The sequence below is a fragment of the Pristis pectinata genome, chromosome 1 (assembly GCF_009764475.1).
Source record: "Pristis pectinata isolate sPriPec2 chromosome 1, sPriPec2.1.pri, whole genome shotgun sequence".
Lineage (NCBI taxonomy): Eukaryota > Metazoa > Chordata > Chondrichthyes > Rhinopristiformes > Pristidae > Pristis > Pristis pectinata.
This window is the reverse complement of record NC_067405.1, coordinates 28,715,945-28,734,069: the sequence shown is the minus strand read 5'-3', so window position 1 is coordinate 28,734,069 and position 18,125 is coordinate 28,715,945. Positions and strand designations below refer to the sequence as shown.

General features: G+C 39.9%; 1 protein-coding gene across 16 annotated transcripts in view; it reads left to right on the top strand.

Moving 5' to 3' along the window:
* The window catches only part of LOC127577286 (R3H domain-containing protein 1-like), a 132,466-nt gene that overhangs the window by 37,407 nt on the left and 76,934 nt on the right, over positions 1-18,125 (top strand). For 9 of the 16 annotated variants that reach the window (XM_052028374.1, XM_052028365.1, XM_052028384.1 and 6 more), the window contains 3 exons: positions 902-1,111; positions 14,208-14,249; positions 15,663-15,752. In XM_052028374.1, coding sequence (XP_051884334.1) covers positions 941-1,111; positions 14,208-14,249; positions 15,663-15,752 — 303 coding nt within the window. In that variant the 5' untranslated portion in view covers positions 902-940. The remainder of the gene's footprint in view (positions 1-901; positions 1,112-14,207; positions 14,250-15,662; positions 15,753-18,125) is intronic. The other 7 variants (XM_052028484.1, XM_052028475.1, XM_052028435.1 and 4 more) reach the window with 2 other exon arrangements.

Genomic DNA, 18,125 nt, shown 5'->3' with positions numbered 1-18,125 from the left:
CAAAGCTCAAATGAAACATTTTAATGTTCTAATTCATGGTTTTTGTTGTACAAGTATACTTCCTTGCTTTTGGTTCAATTAAGTTGACAAGGCGCTGTGAGTTGGAGTGGGATCTTGCTTTATGCTGCTATCAGTTTAGGCAATGAATGTTAACTGCTATCATATGGTGAATCAAGTGTGCTTGATCCTCTTAATCTGGAACTTTGCACATCCATTTCAATCAACTGGAGCTGTCTCCCGTTTTGGATTTGAGGGCAGCTGCAGTCCCCCTGTTCACTTATTGACAGTGGTTTACTCAGCACAATTCAGGGTCAAATCTGAAATAATCCTGGTTTACATGACAATTTGGTTTTGGCAGAATTAAAAATACAGTGCACGAATTGTGATAATCATAATTTGAATCAGTTCTAACATTTTAATATAGCAATTAAGAAACTGTATTGAATAAAAAGCCTCAGTTTCTCTAATTATGCTACACATGAAGCTTCTTAGTAAATCTTTATTCTGTTTACAGTTCTCCATGTTAAGTATAATTTTCTTCTTGTGATCTGAAAATGTTGATAGTGTTAGAGCCCAATCTGTGTTTATATGAAGAGCCACTGTTCACACTGCCTTAACTTAAAAACTGTCACCATCTTTTAATCAATCTTTTATACATGGTTTTAAAATTGTTTCAGTGCCTACTGCTTTAATTCTATTGGCAAGGTGATGTGCCACTTTATCAAATGCCTTTAAAGATCTGGTTCTTAAAATTCATGGCACTTTGCATATCAACATATTTCTTCTTCAAGGTATCCATTTATAGATATTAACGTAGAAGAAAGATTAATTATTTTTCTAGCATAGTAAAGAAGATAACTTGAACTGTAATGTGAAACTAGCATTGTTTATCTTCCTGCAGGTTCTCCATTTTTAGTAGATTCCAGAGTGAACTTATCCAATGAGAATGTCTGATATAAATATTGTGAAAGAAGAAGCTGAAGCAATGAGGGGTAAAGAGAATACCCTTAAGCAGACATCAATAACGGAAAACCTGGTAAAATCAGAAAGCCATGAATCAAAGGCAATGGAAAAGGATGAAAGCTGCATAGATAAGAGAATTGACTCTCAGGTAAGATCTACTGAGCTTATCTGCTTGTGTTAATGTTGATATGGTTCCTTTATACCCTTTTGTCATTATTTTGACATGTTGAATTTGTTTCATGCTGAATTGCAATAGAAGCAGTTTGGCTATTGCACTGACAGTTTCCACAAACCCATTTCCACTGTAGTCCTTTAAAATTTAAGCATGTCTCCTACATTGCTGAGTTAATTTAAAATAATGACCATAAAGAAGTCTTTTCCGCTGGTGGTTACTTTATACGCAACAGCTCCAAATCTACTCAAATTAAATCCCGATTTAAATTTGGGAACACAAATTAATCCATTAATTAATAAGACAATGCTAATATAGTAAAATGACGAAGGCAGTGACATTTGCAGAAAACTGATTTTCTATGTTAGCCTTCTAAGACCTTATCAATGACTGTACTATTTAAAGCACTATACCCACTTATGTCATTTTCTACGTAGGCAACATGGGATCATAGTCACAAGGTTAAGTATAGGATATTTAGATCACACACCGTGAGAAGTATCTGAGGTTAATGATTGAAACAGAAACTATAAGCATTAAAATTCTTGTCTTTCATTTATGATACATGGACTTTACTTGTGTTACGAACCAGCAACAAAAGAAACACACCAAGTCATGATTCAGTGTTTAAAAACTACTTTATTAATAACTACTTAAGATAATAAGAAAAATAAAAGTAAAAATGTTAGAATCTTAAACATTAACCCCAAAAACTAAACTCGTAGTGTGTGTGTGTGTGTGGCATCTCCCCAAACTCCACGTCCAGGAATGGTTCTTAAAGTTCCAGTCAGCAAGCCATAAGGTGAAATGTGACCAAAGGCTTCTTCAACAATTACCGTTGACTGAAGATAAGACGTAGATGTAGAGAGAAAATAGAGAGTAATTACGAAATCCAAATGTTCCACGATGGAATCCAAACGACACCTCAGTGTTTACTCAGCAGTGACTACTCCACCGCATCTGCTTTACCCCGAAAGGCTCTCAAATTGTGGCCGTCCACACCAATACCTGTTTCCTTCTACAGGTCAACAACAAAGTGAACTCCACTGCTTTGTTCTGAAGTATCTGCCACCCCGAAAGGCATTCGAGACGTGGCCGTCCACACAAATACCTGTTTCCATCTACAGGTTAATGACAAAATGGACTCCACCGGATTACTCCAAAAATCCATACGTGGATTGTAGTGACAGACACAGTTATTGTCTCTCATCCATCGATAGAGACTAGCAAGCTGCTGTCCCTCCCTCTCTCTCTCTCTCCTCTTCTTCAGTCTGACTCCGACTGACTGTTTTAAGATGTCATTACGTCCTTTATCTTATGTTGACATAAGCACGCCACACACACACACACACACACACACACACACACACACACCACTATGTTCTATCTTAAAGGGACATTCACCAATAGTAACCTAGTCCGTAACACTTGCTAGTCAATTGTTTGTTGTCTACCCCTGAATACCCTCAAAGGTGATGAGTCTCCACAATTCAATTGATAAAGGTGCTTTTAGAGTGCTGTTAGGTGGTGAGCTACAAGGTTTTGTTACAGTGAACTTTCAGGAGTCTTGTTCTCGAGCACCCATTGCCTTGGTAACATATAGTCATAAAGTTATACAGCATGAAAATAGGCCCTTTGGCCCAGCTCATTCATGCCAATCAATGTGTCTACTCGAGCTAGTTTCATTTCTCCACATTTGGGCTATATCCTTCTAAACCTTTCCTATTCATGTACCCGTCCAAATTGTCTTTTAAACATTGTAATTGTATCCTCCTCAACCATTTTGTCTGGCAAGATATGTTACATTTGAGTTGTCAAAAGTCTTGGCAAGGTACAACAGACTACTTAATATTTGATTCACACTGTAGCCCCACAGATTACAGTATGCACATCAGATAAAAGATTAATATTGGAAAAACTTCCAAGCAATATACTAGATAAACAGTGTCTTCAGTGTCACCACATATCTTTTGAATAATGTTGAATACCTTACTTTCATCCTTTGAAGATTTCAATTATGTCTTGGAACTTTGTGCTGTAAACTGATTTGTTCGGTGAGAAACATGTGCAGCATCATTGTGAACTTTTAATACAGTAAGTTGTCTTAAGGTCCTTCATAAGTCTCCAGGTGACAAATTTGATACTGCTGATGAATCAGAAGAAGATATCAATGCATTGACATCTTTTAAGTAATTAAGGAGTTACAAGACTGACCTGCAATGGGAAGTTTTATCGTATGAATGAAGATTGGACAGGCAAAGCTTGTATCTGCTGGAATTTAGAAGAGTGAGGGGAGTTGATGGACTGAAGTGTCTTGACAGGGTAGATGTGATAAGGATGTTTCACATTATACATTACTTTATACATTAATGATTTGGAAGAGGGGACTGATTGTAGCATATCTAAGTTTGCTGATGTCACCAAATTGAGTGGAAAAGCAAATTATGCAGAAACTCTGCAGAGATTGATAGATGGGTTAAGTGAGTGGGCAAGGGTCTGGCACATGGAGTACAATGTTGGTAAATGCAAGATCATCCATTTTGGAAGGGAAAATAGAAGATCAGATTATTTAAATGGTGAAAGATTGCAGCATGCTGTTGTGCAGAGGGACTTGGGAGTGCTTGTGCATGAATCGCAGGAGGTTGGCTTGCAGGTGCAACAAGTTATCAAGAAGGCAAGTGGAATGTTGACCTTCATTGCTAGAGGGATTGAATTTAAGAGCAGGGCGGTTATGTTGCAACTGGATAGGGTGCTGGTGAGGCTGCACCTGAGTACTGCGGACAGTTCTGGTCTCCTTACTTGAGAAAAGATACACTGGCTTTGGAGGTGCTGCAGAGGAGGTTCATCAGGTTGATTCTGGAAATGAGGGGCTTAGCCTATGAGGAGAGATACAGTCGCCTGGGACTATACTTGCTGGAATTCAGAAGAATGAGAGGGGATCTTCTAGAAACATATAAAATTATGAGAGGGTTAGATGAGTTAGAGACAGGAAAGTTGTTTCCACTGATAAGTGAGAATAAAACTAAAGGACATAGCCTCAAGATTTGGGGGAGTAGATTTAGGACAGAAATGAGGAGGAACTGCTTTTCCCAGAGAGTAGTGAATCTGTGGAATTCTCTGCCCAGGGAAGCAGTAGAGGCTGCCTCATTAAATATTTAAGACACAGTTAGATAGATTTTTTGCATAGTAGGGGAATTCAAGGGTTATGGGGAAAAGGCAGGTGGAGCTCAGTCAATGGACAGATCAGCCATGATCTTATTGAATAGTGGAGCAGGCTCGACGGGCCAGATAGCCTACTCCTGATCCTATTTCTTAAGTTCTTATGTCAATATTCTGTGTGACAATCTAGGATAGGGCTCACTATTTTGTTTAAAAAGAATGAGACCCATTTTTTCCCTCTGAGAGTTTATTAAAACTTCAGAACTATCCCTGAAAGGGTAGTGGAGGCAGAGACTTTATAACATTAAGGCAGGGATGAATAGATTCTTGATGTGCAAAGGGGTATGTGGTTCCTTAAAGGTAGTTGGAAATATGGATTCGAGATAAATTGGAGCAGCTGTAATCTATTGTTCAAGGTGCTGAGTTGCCAACTCTTCTCATTTCAAAGTTATGAATATGCTGTGGTGGGTAACTGAAAATCTGGTCAAAGATGGAGGTTTTAAGAAGCTTTATGAAGACTGAAGTCTAGGATAGAAATTCTGGAGCTTCAGATCAAGATAACGGAAGACAATACCACAAGTGCTGTACCGAAGGTGGCTGATTTTTGCATGAATTGGAAGGTGTGCAGAGTTCCTTGGAGGGTTGTTGGATTGAGGGATGCTACAGGTCAGGGCATGAATTTGCGACTGAGAATTTTATAAACAAGTCACTGGAAATGATCAATTGTATGTCAGTGAACGGAACTGATGGGCAAGTAGGATTTGGTGCAAGTTATAATCTGACTGAAGGATTTTGAATGAGCTGAAGTATGTGGAAAGTTGATAACCAACCAGGATGACATTGGAACATGTCATTGGATGCAAAAAAAACCATGTGTAACTTTTCAGCAATTGATGTGGGGTTGGAAATGGGGAATAGTACGGGGACTATTTTAGTGAAGAAAAGGTGAAGTACATTGCTCACCTTATAGCCACTTTAGTGACTTGAAATTGCACTGTCCATTTTGGTCTAGTATGGAGGTGGGGTGTTGCATGGACGGAATCAGCAACCAGAGAAAGGTATTTTGTGGAAACCAAAGAAAATGGTTTTGGAGGAAATTCAGCTGCATGCATCCTGTTGATACAGAGGCAGTGGAGGGGCTGAGAGAAATTACTGCGAAGTAGAATTTGTGACAAAAGCAAACATGGAATTTGAGGGGATAGCATGTACTTGAGAAATAGGAGTGGACCCAAGAATTGATCATGTGTGACTCGTGCAGTAAGATGTAGGGTGGGGAGAGAAAACCCATCTGCAGAACATCTGGTTACAGTTGTAGCATAAGGAGTGGAATTAGGTGAAGAGTCATTTTGAGTTGATGTTGGAAGGTCAATTGTGTCAAAAACTGCAGATGGTTCACGAAAAATGCACCACCAGAAAATTTGATTTGAATTGGGAATTAGCAATAATCAGTTTTCTAGGGTGCAATTCAATATTGATGCATCTGAAAATTTAGCCTCGGTAATGGCATGACTAAATTTGTACATTTCTGTGTTCTTGAAAGACATGAAAATGAGACTGCTAAGCTTGGGCGTTTCTGCTTACAGTTAATTGGCATTTTGATGTGAATAGCAGCTACAGTATTTTTCGTGCCTGATTTTTCACTTCCTTTCACCTAATGGACCCTTAGAATTAGGTTTGTTGGTACTCTCCTCTAGCATGCGTTATTCTTTAATGATTGTCACAGAAAATGTGCATAAATTCAAGTTTAGTGACATGGTTTGATGCAATTATATTACATTGTGATGTTGCTATTATGAAATTTTGCCTTTTTCAACATTCAAGTCTTCAATTTCCCTTTGAATTGCATATTGTTGATTCAAATATCCTTTTGCTTTATTATTCATTTCTGTATTCTGGGCATTGCTGGCTAAGTCAGTCTTTATTACCGATGAGAAGGTAGCTTTGAAAGTGGTGCTTCTGGTGAGGTACACCCACAATGCTCAGTGGTCAAGTGTTCTAGGGTTTAGACCCAGTGACATGAAGAACCACCAATACAGTTGAATGACAGGACGGGGTGCGATTTGGGAAGAGAACTCGCAGGTGGTCATGTCCCCACATTCATGAACCTCTTGTCCTTCTTGGTAGTAGAGGTTGCAGCCTTGGGAGATGCAATTAAAATAGCTTGGGTAAATAAATGCAGTGCAGTTTTGTAGTGCAGAGAATGAATGTTCAAAGTGGTGGATGGGGTGCTTTGTCCTGGATAGTGTTGAGCTTCTTGAGAGTTGTTGGAGATGCATGCGTCTGGGCAAGTGAGGAGTATTTCATCACACTCGTGATGTGCCGTGAAGATGGTAAAAATGACTTGGGGATATCTGATAAGTCACGGTCTCTGACCTGCTCCTGTAGCCTCAGCATTTATGCAGCTGCTCCGGTTGAGTGTTTGCTCAATTGTATCAATGGTGGGTTACTTGGTATTGGTTTATTATTGTCACTTGTACCGAGGTACAGTGAAAAACTTGTCTTACAAACTGATCTTACAGGTCAATTCATTACACAGTGCAGTTACATTAAGTTAGTACAGAGTGCATTGATGTAGTACAGGTAAAAAAAACAATAACAGTACAGAGTAAAGTGTCACAGCTACAGAGAGAGTGCAGTGCAATAAGGTGCAAGGTCACAACAAGGTAGATCGTGAGGTCATAGGTCATAGTCCATCTCATTGTATAAGGGAACTGTTCAATAGTCTTATCACTGTGGGGTGGAAGCTGTCCTTAAGTCTGGTGGTACGTGCCCTCCGATGGAAGAGGAGAGAAGAGAGAATGTCCCAGGTGGGTGGGGTCTTTGACTATGCTGGCTGCTACACCAAGACAACGAGAGGTAAAGACAGAGTCCAAGGAGGGGAGACTGGTGTCCATAATGCGCTGGGCTGTGTCCACAACTCTCTGCAGCTTCTTGCGGTCTTGGGCAGAGCAGTTGCCATACCAAGCCGTGATACATCCTGATAGGATGCTTTCTATGGTGCATCGGTAAAAGTTGGTGAGAGTCAAAGGGGACAAACCAAATTTCTTTAGCCTCCTGAGGAAGTAGAGGCGCTGGTGAGCTTTCTTGGCCGTGGCATCCACGTGGTTTGTCCAGGACAGGTTGTTGGTGATGCTCACTCCCAGGAACTTGAAGCTGTCAACCCTCTCGACCTCAGCACCACTGATGTAGACAGGTGCACGTACACCGCCCCCTTTCCTGAAGTTAATGACTTTGCCGTGGCCAAGGGTAGGTTAGACTCTCTCTGGAGATGACCATTGCCTGGCACTTTTGTGACCAGAATATTGACTTCTACTTCTCACCCCATGCCCAGATTTGTCTAAATGTTCATGTATGCAGTTTATAGGCTGTTTCATTACCTGAGGAGCTGTGAATGAAATTGAACATTAAGCAATTGTCAGCAAATATTGCCACTTCATGCCTCCATGATACAAAGGAGGTCATTGATGAAGCTGCTAAAGATGGTTGAGCATTGGGCACTGCCTTGAGGAAATCCAGGGATGGGCTGATTGAAGCTGCAGATTGAACTCTGAAACTATTGTTCTTTACAAGTGAATCCATAGAACAAAGGGCCTGTATTGTGTTGTATTGTCCCACCATGTTGTGCCAACCATGTCTCTTTAATATAAATCTTTTTCTTGCACTGGTGGACATTTAACTGGAACAAGAAAGGATGCATTTTTATTGTAATGAGGATCTGCTAAATGTACAGAAAGATTGTAAATGTAGAAATCTGCAATAAAAATAGAAACTGCTAGAAGTACTCAACAGGTCAGGTAACATCTGTGGAAACAGAAACAGGTCAAGGACTTTGCTTCAGAAGAGACAGAAGTTACATATGAAAACCTCTGTCCCCTGCCTCTCACTCCCCCTCTTCTCATTATACCCCACTCCACTCTTAGTCATGATGCAGGGTTTCACCCGAAATGTAGTCAAGTCATTTTTCCACCCCCAACTGATGCTGCAGTTCTTCCAGCAGATGGTTGTTACAAATCAAACTTATTTTAAAATGCAGATAAACAGAAGGTGTGGAGAGAAAGGGAATGTCTACCAGATCACGCAGCATCTCTGGAAAGAGAAAAATGCTACTGTTACAGATTAACCTTTCATCAGAATTGGCCTGTTCTGATACATATTGGGGGGAAAAAACTGGTTATTTGAAATTGCTTAATGTTGAGTACCTAATCAGAAGATTGGGGTGCTGTTTGTATTGGTTTATTATTGTCACTTGTACTGAGGTACAGTGAAAAGCTTGTCTTACAAACCGATTGTACAGGTCAATTCATTACACAGAGCAGTTACGTTGAGTTAGTACACATTGATGTAGTACAGGTAAAAACAGTAATGGTACAGAGTAAAGTGTCGCAGCTACAGAGTGCAGTGCAATAAGGTGCAAGGTCACAACAAGGTAGATCGTGAGGTCAGAGTCCATCTCATTGTATAAAAGAACCATTCAATAGTCTTATCACAGTGGGGTAGAAGCTGTCCTTAAGTCTGGTGGTACGTGCCCTCAGGCTCCTGTATCTTCTACCCGATAGAAGAGGAGAGAAGAGAGAATGTCCTGGGTGGGTGGGGTCTTTGATTATGCTGGCTGCTTCACCAAGACAACGAGAGGTAAAGACAGAATCCAAGGAGGGGAGGCTGGTGTCTTTGATGTGCTGGGCTGTGTCCACAACTCTGCAGTTTCTTGCGGTCCTTGGCAGAGCAGTTGCCGTACCAAGCTGTGATACATCCAGATAGGATGCTTTCTGTGATGCATCTGTAAAAGTTGGTGAGAGTCAAAGGGGACAAACCAAATTTCTTCAGCCTCCTGAGGAAGTAGAGGCACTGGTGAGCTTTCCTGGCCGTGGCATCTACGTGATTTGACCAGGACAGGCTGTTGGTGATGTTCACTCCCAGGAACTTGAAGCTCTCAACCCTCTCGACCTCAGCACCGTTGATGTAGACATGTGCACTGCCCCCTTTCCTGAAGTCAATGACCAGCTCTTTTGTTGACATTGAGGGAAAGGTTGTTGTCATGACACCATTCCACTAAGCGCTCTATCTCCTTCCTGTACTCCAACTCATCGCTGTTTGAGATACGGCCTACAACGGTGGTGTCATCTGCAAACTTGTAGATGGAGTTAGAGCAGAATCTGGCCACACAGTCATGAGTGTATAGGGAGTAGAGTAGAGGGCTGAGGACACAGTCTTGTGGGGCACCACTGTTGAGAATAATCATGTCGGAGGTATTGCTGCCTATCCTCACTGATTGTGGTCTGTTAGTTAGAAAGTCAAGGATCCAGTTACAGAGGGAGGTGTTGAGTCCTAGGTCTCGGAGTTTGGTGACAAGCTTGCTTGGGATTATTGTATTGAAAGGCGGAGCTGTAGTCAATAAACAATAGTCTAACGTAGGTGTCTTTACTGTCCAGATGCTCCAGAGCTGAGTGTAGGGCCAGGGAGGTGGCATCTGCTGCAGACCTGTTTGTCAAGCTTGTGTGGAGGTTGTTGGAACAGTGCAGGAGGCCAGAGCCTGAGGTTGTAGTGTGATAGGCAACTGTTCTTGTCCAGGACATTTTTTTTCCACAAAGGAAAATGGTTTATAACTGTGCAAGTTTGCCTCTGAAAGAGTAATTTTAAAATGACCTTTTAATTAGGTCTGCAAATTTTTTGCAACCATTCCATAAACATCCTCACTTCTGATAGGAAAGTTACTGAAGCAGTTTAAGATATTTGGGACTAGGATATTGCCTTTTAGAATCCTGCAACAATGATAAGCCAACAACAGACATCTTGTTTTGTTCTAACTATTGCTCTAGCTGTTGAAGAGTTGCCATGTGTGTGTATACACACACACACATCTCTCTCTCTCTCTCTCTATCTATCTATCTATACATACACCACTGCTGTCCTTACTCAGTTTACTTCTGACTCCTGATCCACGTGTTTAACTGAACATTCCTTCCTCTGGCATGACCTGCCAAATCATGGTAAACATAAGTACTCGGACCACCTGGAGTTAACCTAGAAACTGCTCTCCGACACAAAGGAGCCATACTCAGCCCAGATATCCCTGGAAAATCTTCTTAGATTTTTGGAAAACTTCTAGAATTGGAGGTGCTGTCCCACAGTCTCGTTGAACAATATCATGACTGGATCATACCCATAGAATGAGCCCAAGTCTCAGGTTAGATTATAGTAGATATACAAGGGTAAATCTACTTATTCAGCATGGAAGAGAATGGGTTTATCACCCGCCCCCCCACCCCCACCAATTTCTCCTGAAGTCATAGAATTTTGAGGGGTTCAGATACAATGTTGAATTTTCCTGCTCTCACTCCTCACCAAATGTGTACCTTTGCACTGCCAACTTTGGTAAGTCTATTCTTGTGGTGGGCCATAACATAAACAAGATGATGCAAAACGCTGCTATGTTTCTTGAAATGCAAGAAAGACTGGAGATGTTGGAAATCTGGAGCAACACACAAAATGCTGGAGGAACTTGGTGGGTCAGGCAGTATCTATGGAGGGAAATGGACAGTTGATGTTTTAGGTCAAGACCTTTCATCAGGACTGGAAAGAAAGAAGGCAGAAGCCAGTATAAAAGGGTGGGATGGCGGAGGTGGAGCAAGATTTGGTGGGTGATAGGTGAATGCAGGTGTGGGGGGAAGATAGGTAGGTGTGGGGGAGAGATTAGGAATGATGTAAGAAGCCAGGAGCTTGATAGGTGGAAGTGACAAAAGGCTGAAGAAGATGGAATCTGGCAGGAGAGGACGCTGAGCACCTTCAAATATTCCCTCCAGACTTTTATCCCTGCAATCGTGCTAAGTGTTTACACCTGTCCCTCCTCTCTCACCACCATACAGGACCCTAAACAGTCCTTCCAGGTGAGGCAGTCCTTCACATGTGAATCCATTGGTGTCATTTATCACATCTGGTGCGGCCTCCTCTACACCGGTGAGACCTGATGCGGATTCGGGATTTCGTCGAGAACCTTCACTCTGTCCGTTGTAACAGCCAGGATCTTTCAGTGGCCAGCCATCTTAATTCTACTTTCCATTCCCACACCAACATGTTTGTCCACATCCTCTACTTCCAAGTTGAGACTAGACATAGATTAGAGAACAGCACCTCGTATTCCACCTTGGTAGTCTCCAACCTGACAACATGAATGTCGATTTCTCTAACTTCCGGTTACCCCTCATTGGCCCCCTTTGCTTTCCCTTATCCCACCGGCCACATCACCCCTTCTCTTTCCCCTCCCCCATCCTCTCGATCTGCTTATCACCCACACATTCCTCCCTCTGGTTCCCCTCCTCACCTCTTTTATTCCATGGTCCACTGTCCTCCCCTATCAGATTCCAAGTTCTTCAGCCCTTTGTCACTTCCATCTATCACCTCCCAGCTTCTTGCATCATTCCTACTCTTTCCCCCCTCCCCCTCTCGCCTTTCTGCCTCCTCCCTTTTATACTGGCTTCTGCTCTCTTTCTTTCCAGTCCTGATGAAGGGTCTCGACCCGAAATGTCAACTGACAGCTTTCTGCCATAGATGTTGCCTGACCCGCTGAGTTCCTCCAGCACTTTGTGTGGTGCTGTGTTTGTTGAAAGGTGTGATTCTCAGTGACTGTATCAGGTTGTTCTCTGGTCTCTGAGGCAGTTCTTCCAATCTTGACAATGTCCTACACTGGTCCAGTAATATGCTATTGCTGGTAATCTTTGGATTTGTTCAACTAGCAGTGTGCTTGGCTGTTTAAACGAGCTTTGTATCTGGAGTTGTGCATAGCAATGGCAAGAATGACAATCTCCTTTTTTTGAAGGACATTGGTCATTCAGGTGGGTTTTGGAATGCTCTAGAAGTTATGTGGATGTCATTGATAATACTGGCTTTTCATTTCTTTAGGTTTATTTAATTAACTGATTTGCAATTCCCAGCATCTTGTAGTGAGGTTTGGATTTACCCCTTGGTTTCATTCATTTTCCTTTTGAGTTAAGTCCAGTCATACATCCAAAATGCTTGTGTCCCTCTCAAGTTGCCACTTTGCAGATTACATTTTTGTTTGCAACAGCACTTTTAAAGACATCAGAAATAGGAGCAGGAGTAGGCTGCCTTGCACTACAAGCCTGCTTCTGACTTTCATCAAGGTCATGGCTGATCTTCCACTGCAACTCTATTTTCTTTCACTATCCCAATATTCCTAGAACCCTTTGATATCCAGAAATCTATCAACCCCTTCAGAATGAATTAGATGACTGAACCTCTACAGCCCTCCTTTGCAGAAAATTCCAAACATTCATTGCCCTCCATATGAAGAATTTTTTTTCACTTGAGTCCTAAATGCATGACCCCTTATTCTGAGATTGTGACCCAGGTTCTTGACTCCATCCAGAAAAACATGATCCCTCCATGCAGTCTATTGTGCCCTCTGAGAATTTTGAGCTCTTTCACATTCTTTTACTGAGAACTCCCCTTGTTCTTCTAAACTCACAGAATGCAGGTTATCCATTCAACTTCTCCTTGTACGGCAAGCCTACCGTCCCTGGAACCAATCTGGTGAATCTTTGCTGTCTCCCTCTATTGCATGTACTGTGCAACCTTTATATATTGAGCACCGTATTATGTTCACAGTTTCGGATGTGTGGCATGTAATATCATGTCTCCCAAGGTGGAAATTAGTAAATGTGAGTTTCATTTGTAAAGTGGATAGCTTTTAAGGCGGGTGTTAAATTTGTTCTCCAACACTCGCATTACATTGAGGTTGTACTGTATGTCGTTTTTAAAAAAAAGTTAAGATAAAACTTTCAAGAAGAACTCCAAGAATGTGGGTTTACTGGTACTCTAATTCCAGTGAAACATCTTTACTTCTGCACTCAAACTTAGATTCTCTTGTAACAAAGACCAACATACCATTTGCCTTCCCAATTGCTTCCTGCACCTCAGTGTGGGTTTTCAGTGACGTGTATACATGGACACAGTCTCTTCAAACACCAACATCACTCAATCCCCTACCTTTTGAACAAAGCAAAGTATTATGCTTTTCGGTTTTGCACTTCAAGCTAGATAACTTAATATTTTTCCACATTATAATCCATCCACTATTCTTGCCCACCCACTCAGCTTTACAAATGTTTAGAATTAATAATTATGTTTGAATCACGTGTAATTAGGTGCATTTATGGAAAAGCTAGTAAATATATTAAATATATACAAAGCAAATTTTCTAACATATTTGGGCTTGACAGTGGACCTTCATTTATTAAGTAGTTATCATTAGAGCTTTGAACAGGCCCTTATGCCCACTGAACTGTGCCAGACATCAAGCACCCATTTATACAAATAACATTTCATTCTCTTCACATTCCACCTCAAATCCCTCAAGATTCTACTACTATCTTACTTGGGGCAATTTACATTGGCCAATTAACTTGCCAACCTGCTCATCTTTGGGATGTAGGAGGAAACCAGAGCACCTGGGGCAAGACTCGTAGTCACGGAGAACATACAAAATCAGCATAGATGGCACCAGAGATTAGGCTTAAATCCAGGTCACTGCATGGTAGTGCAGTGGCACAGGTATTAGTGCTGCTGCCTCACAGCTCCAAAATTCAATTGTTTTATTTTTATTTTAGCTTATTTCTAAAAACATAGTGTTGCATTGTTGTGTTGGAATACAGTAAAGTGGAACACTTTGAACTACTTTGTTTAAAAGCCTATCAAATTGAGCTGAATATTTATAATGGTTTGATTATATTGGTTGGCATGCATTTGAAAATCTCGATTCTAGATTAAATGCCAGGATCTTATTGGTCATTTGCATCTGATGGATATTGTAAGTCAAATCCATCATGAATTTATTGTCATACCTGTTCAATTATTTGAATACATTTTTTACTGTAATGATCTCTTGTCCACTGTACAGAGACAAATACAAAGTCTTGGACAGGCGGGGAAAAGGTCAAAGGTATAGTAGAAGTGCCTCTCAGCATGTCAGAGGAAGTAATATATGCTTGTTGACTATTATGACAGTTTGCAAGAAATGTATTTTATTTAAATATTGCTTCATTTAATGGAGTGTTACATCCTTGTGCATGTGTTTTTGATCCAGTTTTGCTGTTTTTTTTAAAAAAAGACATTGCAGTGCTTTTTTTATTGGTTTATTGCTTAATTTAGTAAAGCTCACTGATTCTATAATGCTTACTTGAGAATTATTTGGGTGTTTTAGATGTACTCATATTTTGATTGCTCAAGTGTGTGTATTTTGTATTTTGCCCTTGTAAAAATATTTTGGACCTATATTGTGCATGGTCATGTGCTTAGCGCTCATAGTTTAAAGCAAATTTTTCTTTGCTCTTTGGAAATTGGTTATCAAGGGTGGACGTTATTGTTTGCACTGTGTGATGTGGTTGCCAGTTTTACTCGAATAGAAATAATATGCATCCCTAAGATGCTTTTTAAAAAGCATCCGTAAATGTTTTATCCGGCATGAAGGGCTTTTATCTTTAGGGATTAGCAATACGATCAAATCACAATTCTTTGAGGAAATGCGTTTTCCATGGTTCCTAATACACATTAAATGGAAGTATTTCACCTTATGAAAACTAGTAGCCATCTTGAAACAAGTCAGCTGACGAGTAGAAAAGGTAGCAGTTAATGGATTGCACAAAATTGCCTATTGAGTCATGCTGATAGTGTTTTATGAATGTTTAATGAATCCTTCCTTCATTAAATCCACATTCTTCCACAATTTTTGTTTTAAATTAGTAGTTTTTGAACATCGTTATTTTTATCATGTTTTCTGAGACAATTTGATGTTGAAACACTTGGCAAACACCTGGGTGTCATGGTGATCTCCTTGGGCAGCTGCACTTATAATTCCACTTTGCTCTCCATATCTTCACAACAGGACTAGCATGATTTTGGCCACGTGGCTTGTGGTGTTCTAATTGTAGAGCAGCTTCACTTTAAATGTAAAACCATAAGCTTCTCTTATTAATCAACCAAACATACAATTATTTGCTACCTGCATAGAAGGATTTGATCATAGAAAACTGTATAAGAATTGTTTTTCGGATCCGAATTTTGAATTTGTAAATGGAGTTGGCTATTTAAGGAATTGGTATGGCAAGGTATGTTGAAGACTGTACCCTGTAATAACATAATATTGCCATATTTCATGATCAGATAATTATCATCTGATCGAATAACTAACAGATTTACATTTATCCAAAAATACCACTGGAAATTAAAAGTGGGCTTCTATTTTAAGCTGTTACAGGGTACGCAGTTGGAACGAGTTAACTTCTGGTGAAATAAATGTAGCTAAAAATAATTTTTAGATCCTGCATTTCCCCTAATAATGAATATTTTCCTTCAGTCAAATGCAAAGTTAAAGCTAGTACGGAGCCTGGCTGTGTGTGACGAGTCCTCTCCTCCGCCCACAGCTGATGTTCCACAGGAGAATCAGGTAAAATGCATCAGTGCATTGAATGAGTAAACATCATGGTCTGCATTAATGATTTTTGCAAATTCAAATTTATATCTTTGTTTTTTATTATTACTTTGGAGCAAATAAATATTGTTTAATTCTAAATTATATAGAAATTAGTTTAGTCATAGCTAATTATGCTTTTTTAAAATGAAGTTCATTTGGTTGTACTGCAGTAAATTTCAAAGGATCAGTTGAAGAATTGATATTGGGAACACTTTTAATAATTGTATTCGCCTAACAATAGAAAACAGTGCACTTTGGTAGGTTGGTAGTATAAGAAATTATGTTGGATTGCATAATTTAAAATGCCAACAAGAATAGCTTTTGAGGTTTAATTTTAGCAGTACTATTGTCACTTCCTATTGTTGAAAGAAATTGGACAGAAGGATCTGAAATTGTAAAATAATTTTAGTTTGGAAGGCTGTAATATTGAATCAAAAGATGAGGTGCCATGTTTTATAATTCTGTTGAGCTTCATTGGAACAGTCCAGAAGGCTGAAAACAGACCAAAGTGGGATGGATAATTAAATGGAACTTGAGTCATTTTGGCTGATAATTCACCAAGATTGAATTGTGCACTTGCCATATGCCGCATAACCAGTTTTTAAGGAGTTTAAAACTTAAGTAAATGTCTTTTGAAATCCATTGCACACTAATGTATACATTTGTGCATTAAAACCACAAATCTGATGCGTCTGGTTGTTCATCTCCGTGGTGTGGGTTAGTTTGTCAGTGAAATTATTGTGATGGTGTCTGTGAGAGGAGTATAGTTATTTTAATATTTAATGAAGACTGTTATTTTTATAGATGGCAGAAGGTTTATCAAGCTTTGAAAGAAACCAAGTTTGATGTGTTTAGATTAGATGATACAAGGGTCTAGAAAGAGTTGTGTACTCCTGGCAAATGAAGAAAACAACTGAGTATGAATAATTAGATTTATGCCGATTGGAATGGCTCAGAGATTTGCTTTTGTATTGTAATGTGAGTGATGAACAATGACTGTTTTTCTCTCTGGTTTTCATGTACAACATCTGCATGTTTAGTCCAAGGTTCTTGATTGCATCACATTCAGGATTATGGAGTTGGTAGTTGGTGGTTCCTGACAATTTGTGTGATGGTGCTAGATTATATTTGGGAGAATATTCCTAGAGTAACTCTGTGCTCCAATATTTAATATAAAAATATAGGGTATTATATCTGGTGACTCATCTCTGGGCTTATTTCTTGATTTATCTCAAGTATTGTATTCCCATGTGTCATAACAGCCTTGCTTTCATGTTAATGATTTAACATCTTGCAGCTTGGATATCCTAAAGATATGTAACAATGTTGTGTCTTTGACTTATCTGGGAGATTAAAGTAATGTGTGATATTTTGCCCATCAAACACTTCTTTTGCCCCTGCTGTTGGACAGTTAACTACATATTTCCATTCTTAGCCAGTGGTTCCTTTGATAAAATGGCCAATTCTGCTCTGATAATGTGCTTGAGCTATTTTCAGTCCTATCAGCTCTTTCATCTAACTACTTCAATTTTGTCAGTATAAGTGCTATCAAAAGAGTATAACTACTCCCTGATATTAGCATTGTCTAAGATGAGTTGTCAGATTTGCAAAACTGTCAAAGATAATGCAGCAGAGAAGAAAGTGATGTTAAGAAATGTAAGGCACAACAAGAATATTTGGACTTTGTGCCTAATGAGTGAATAGAACACAAAGGCAAATAACTTTGTATCTGGTCAAAATTTCTGTAGTCGTTTTCTGAGTATGGGATTAGATATAAATTTGGCTGGAGACACAGTGAAGAGGGATTATGGGGAAAGAGCTGTAGGTGATACGGGAGTCTGAGGACATCTGGGGGGGAAGGGCAGTCTGCTAGACAAAACAGTGGAGACTGAGAGGCTGATAAAAGATCAACAAAGAATGAGGTTTCAAGAAATATGACACACCATGAAGCATAGAAGCTCTAAAAGCTTTTGTGAATTGGGTGCAGATGCTATGTAGAAAGGCTGACCACCAGGCCTCGTAAGTCAGCAAGGCATGGGACAGAATGTATAGTGCAAATGCAATAAATAACTGTCCAGGAAAATAATAGCAGTGACAACATCAACAATGGATACATAAACAGACAAACATAATGAAGGAAACATAAGGACAAGAGTGTATCCATTATTTCAAAATAAGGCAAAGCCAGAGAGGAGCCTAAAGCAAAATAAAATCAAGTAATATAACTAAAGCTACATGTTGGCGCAATCACAGAGCAATTACTGAATAGATCTACCACTGTAAAATCAGTTCAGTTCACTGGCTGCATGTGTTTCATTATGGCAGTCACTGATCCAAACTCCCACA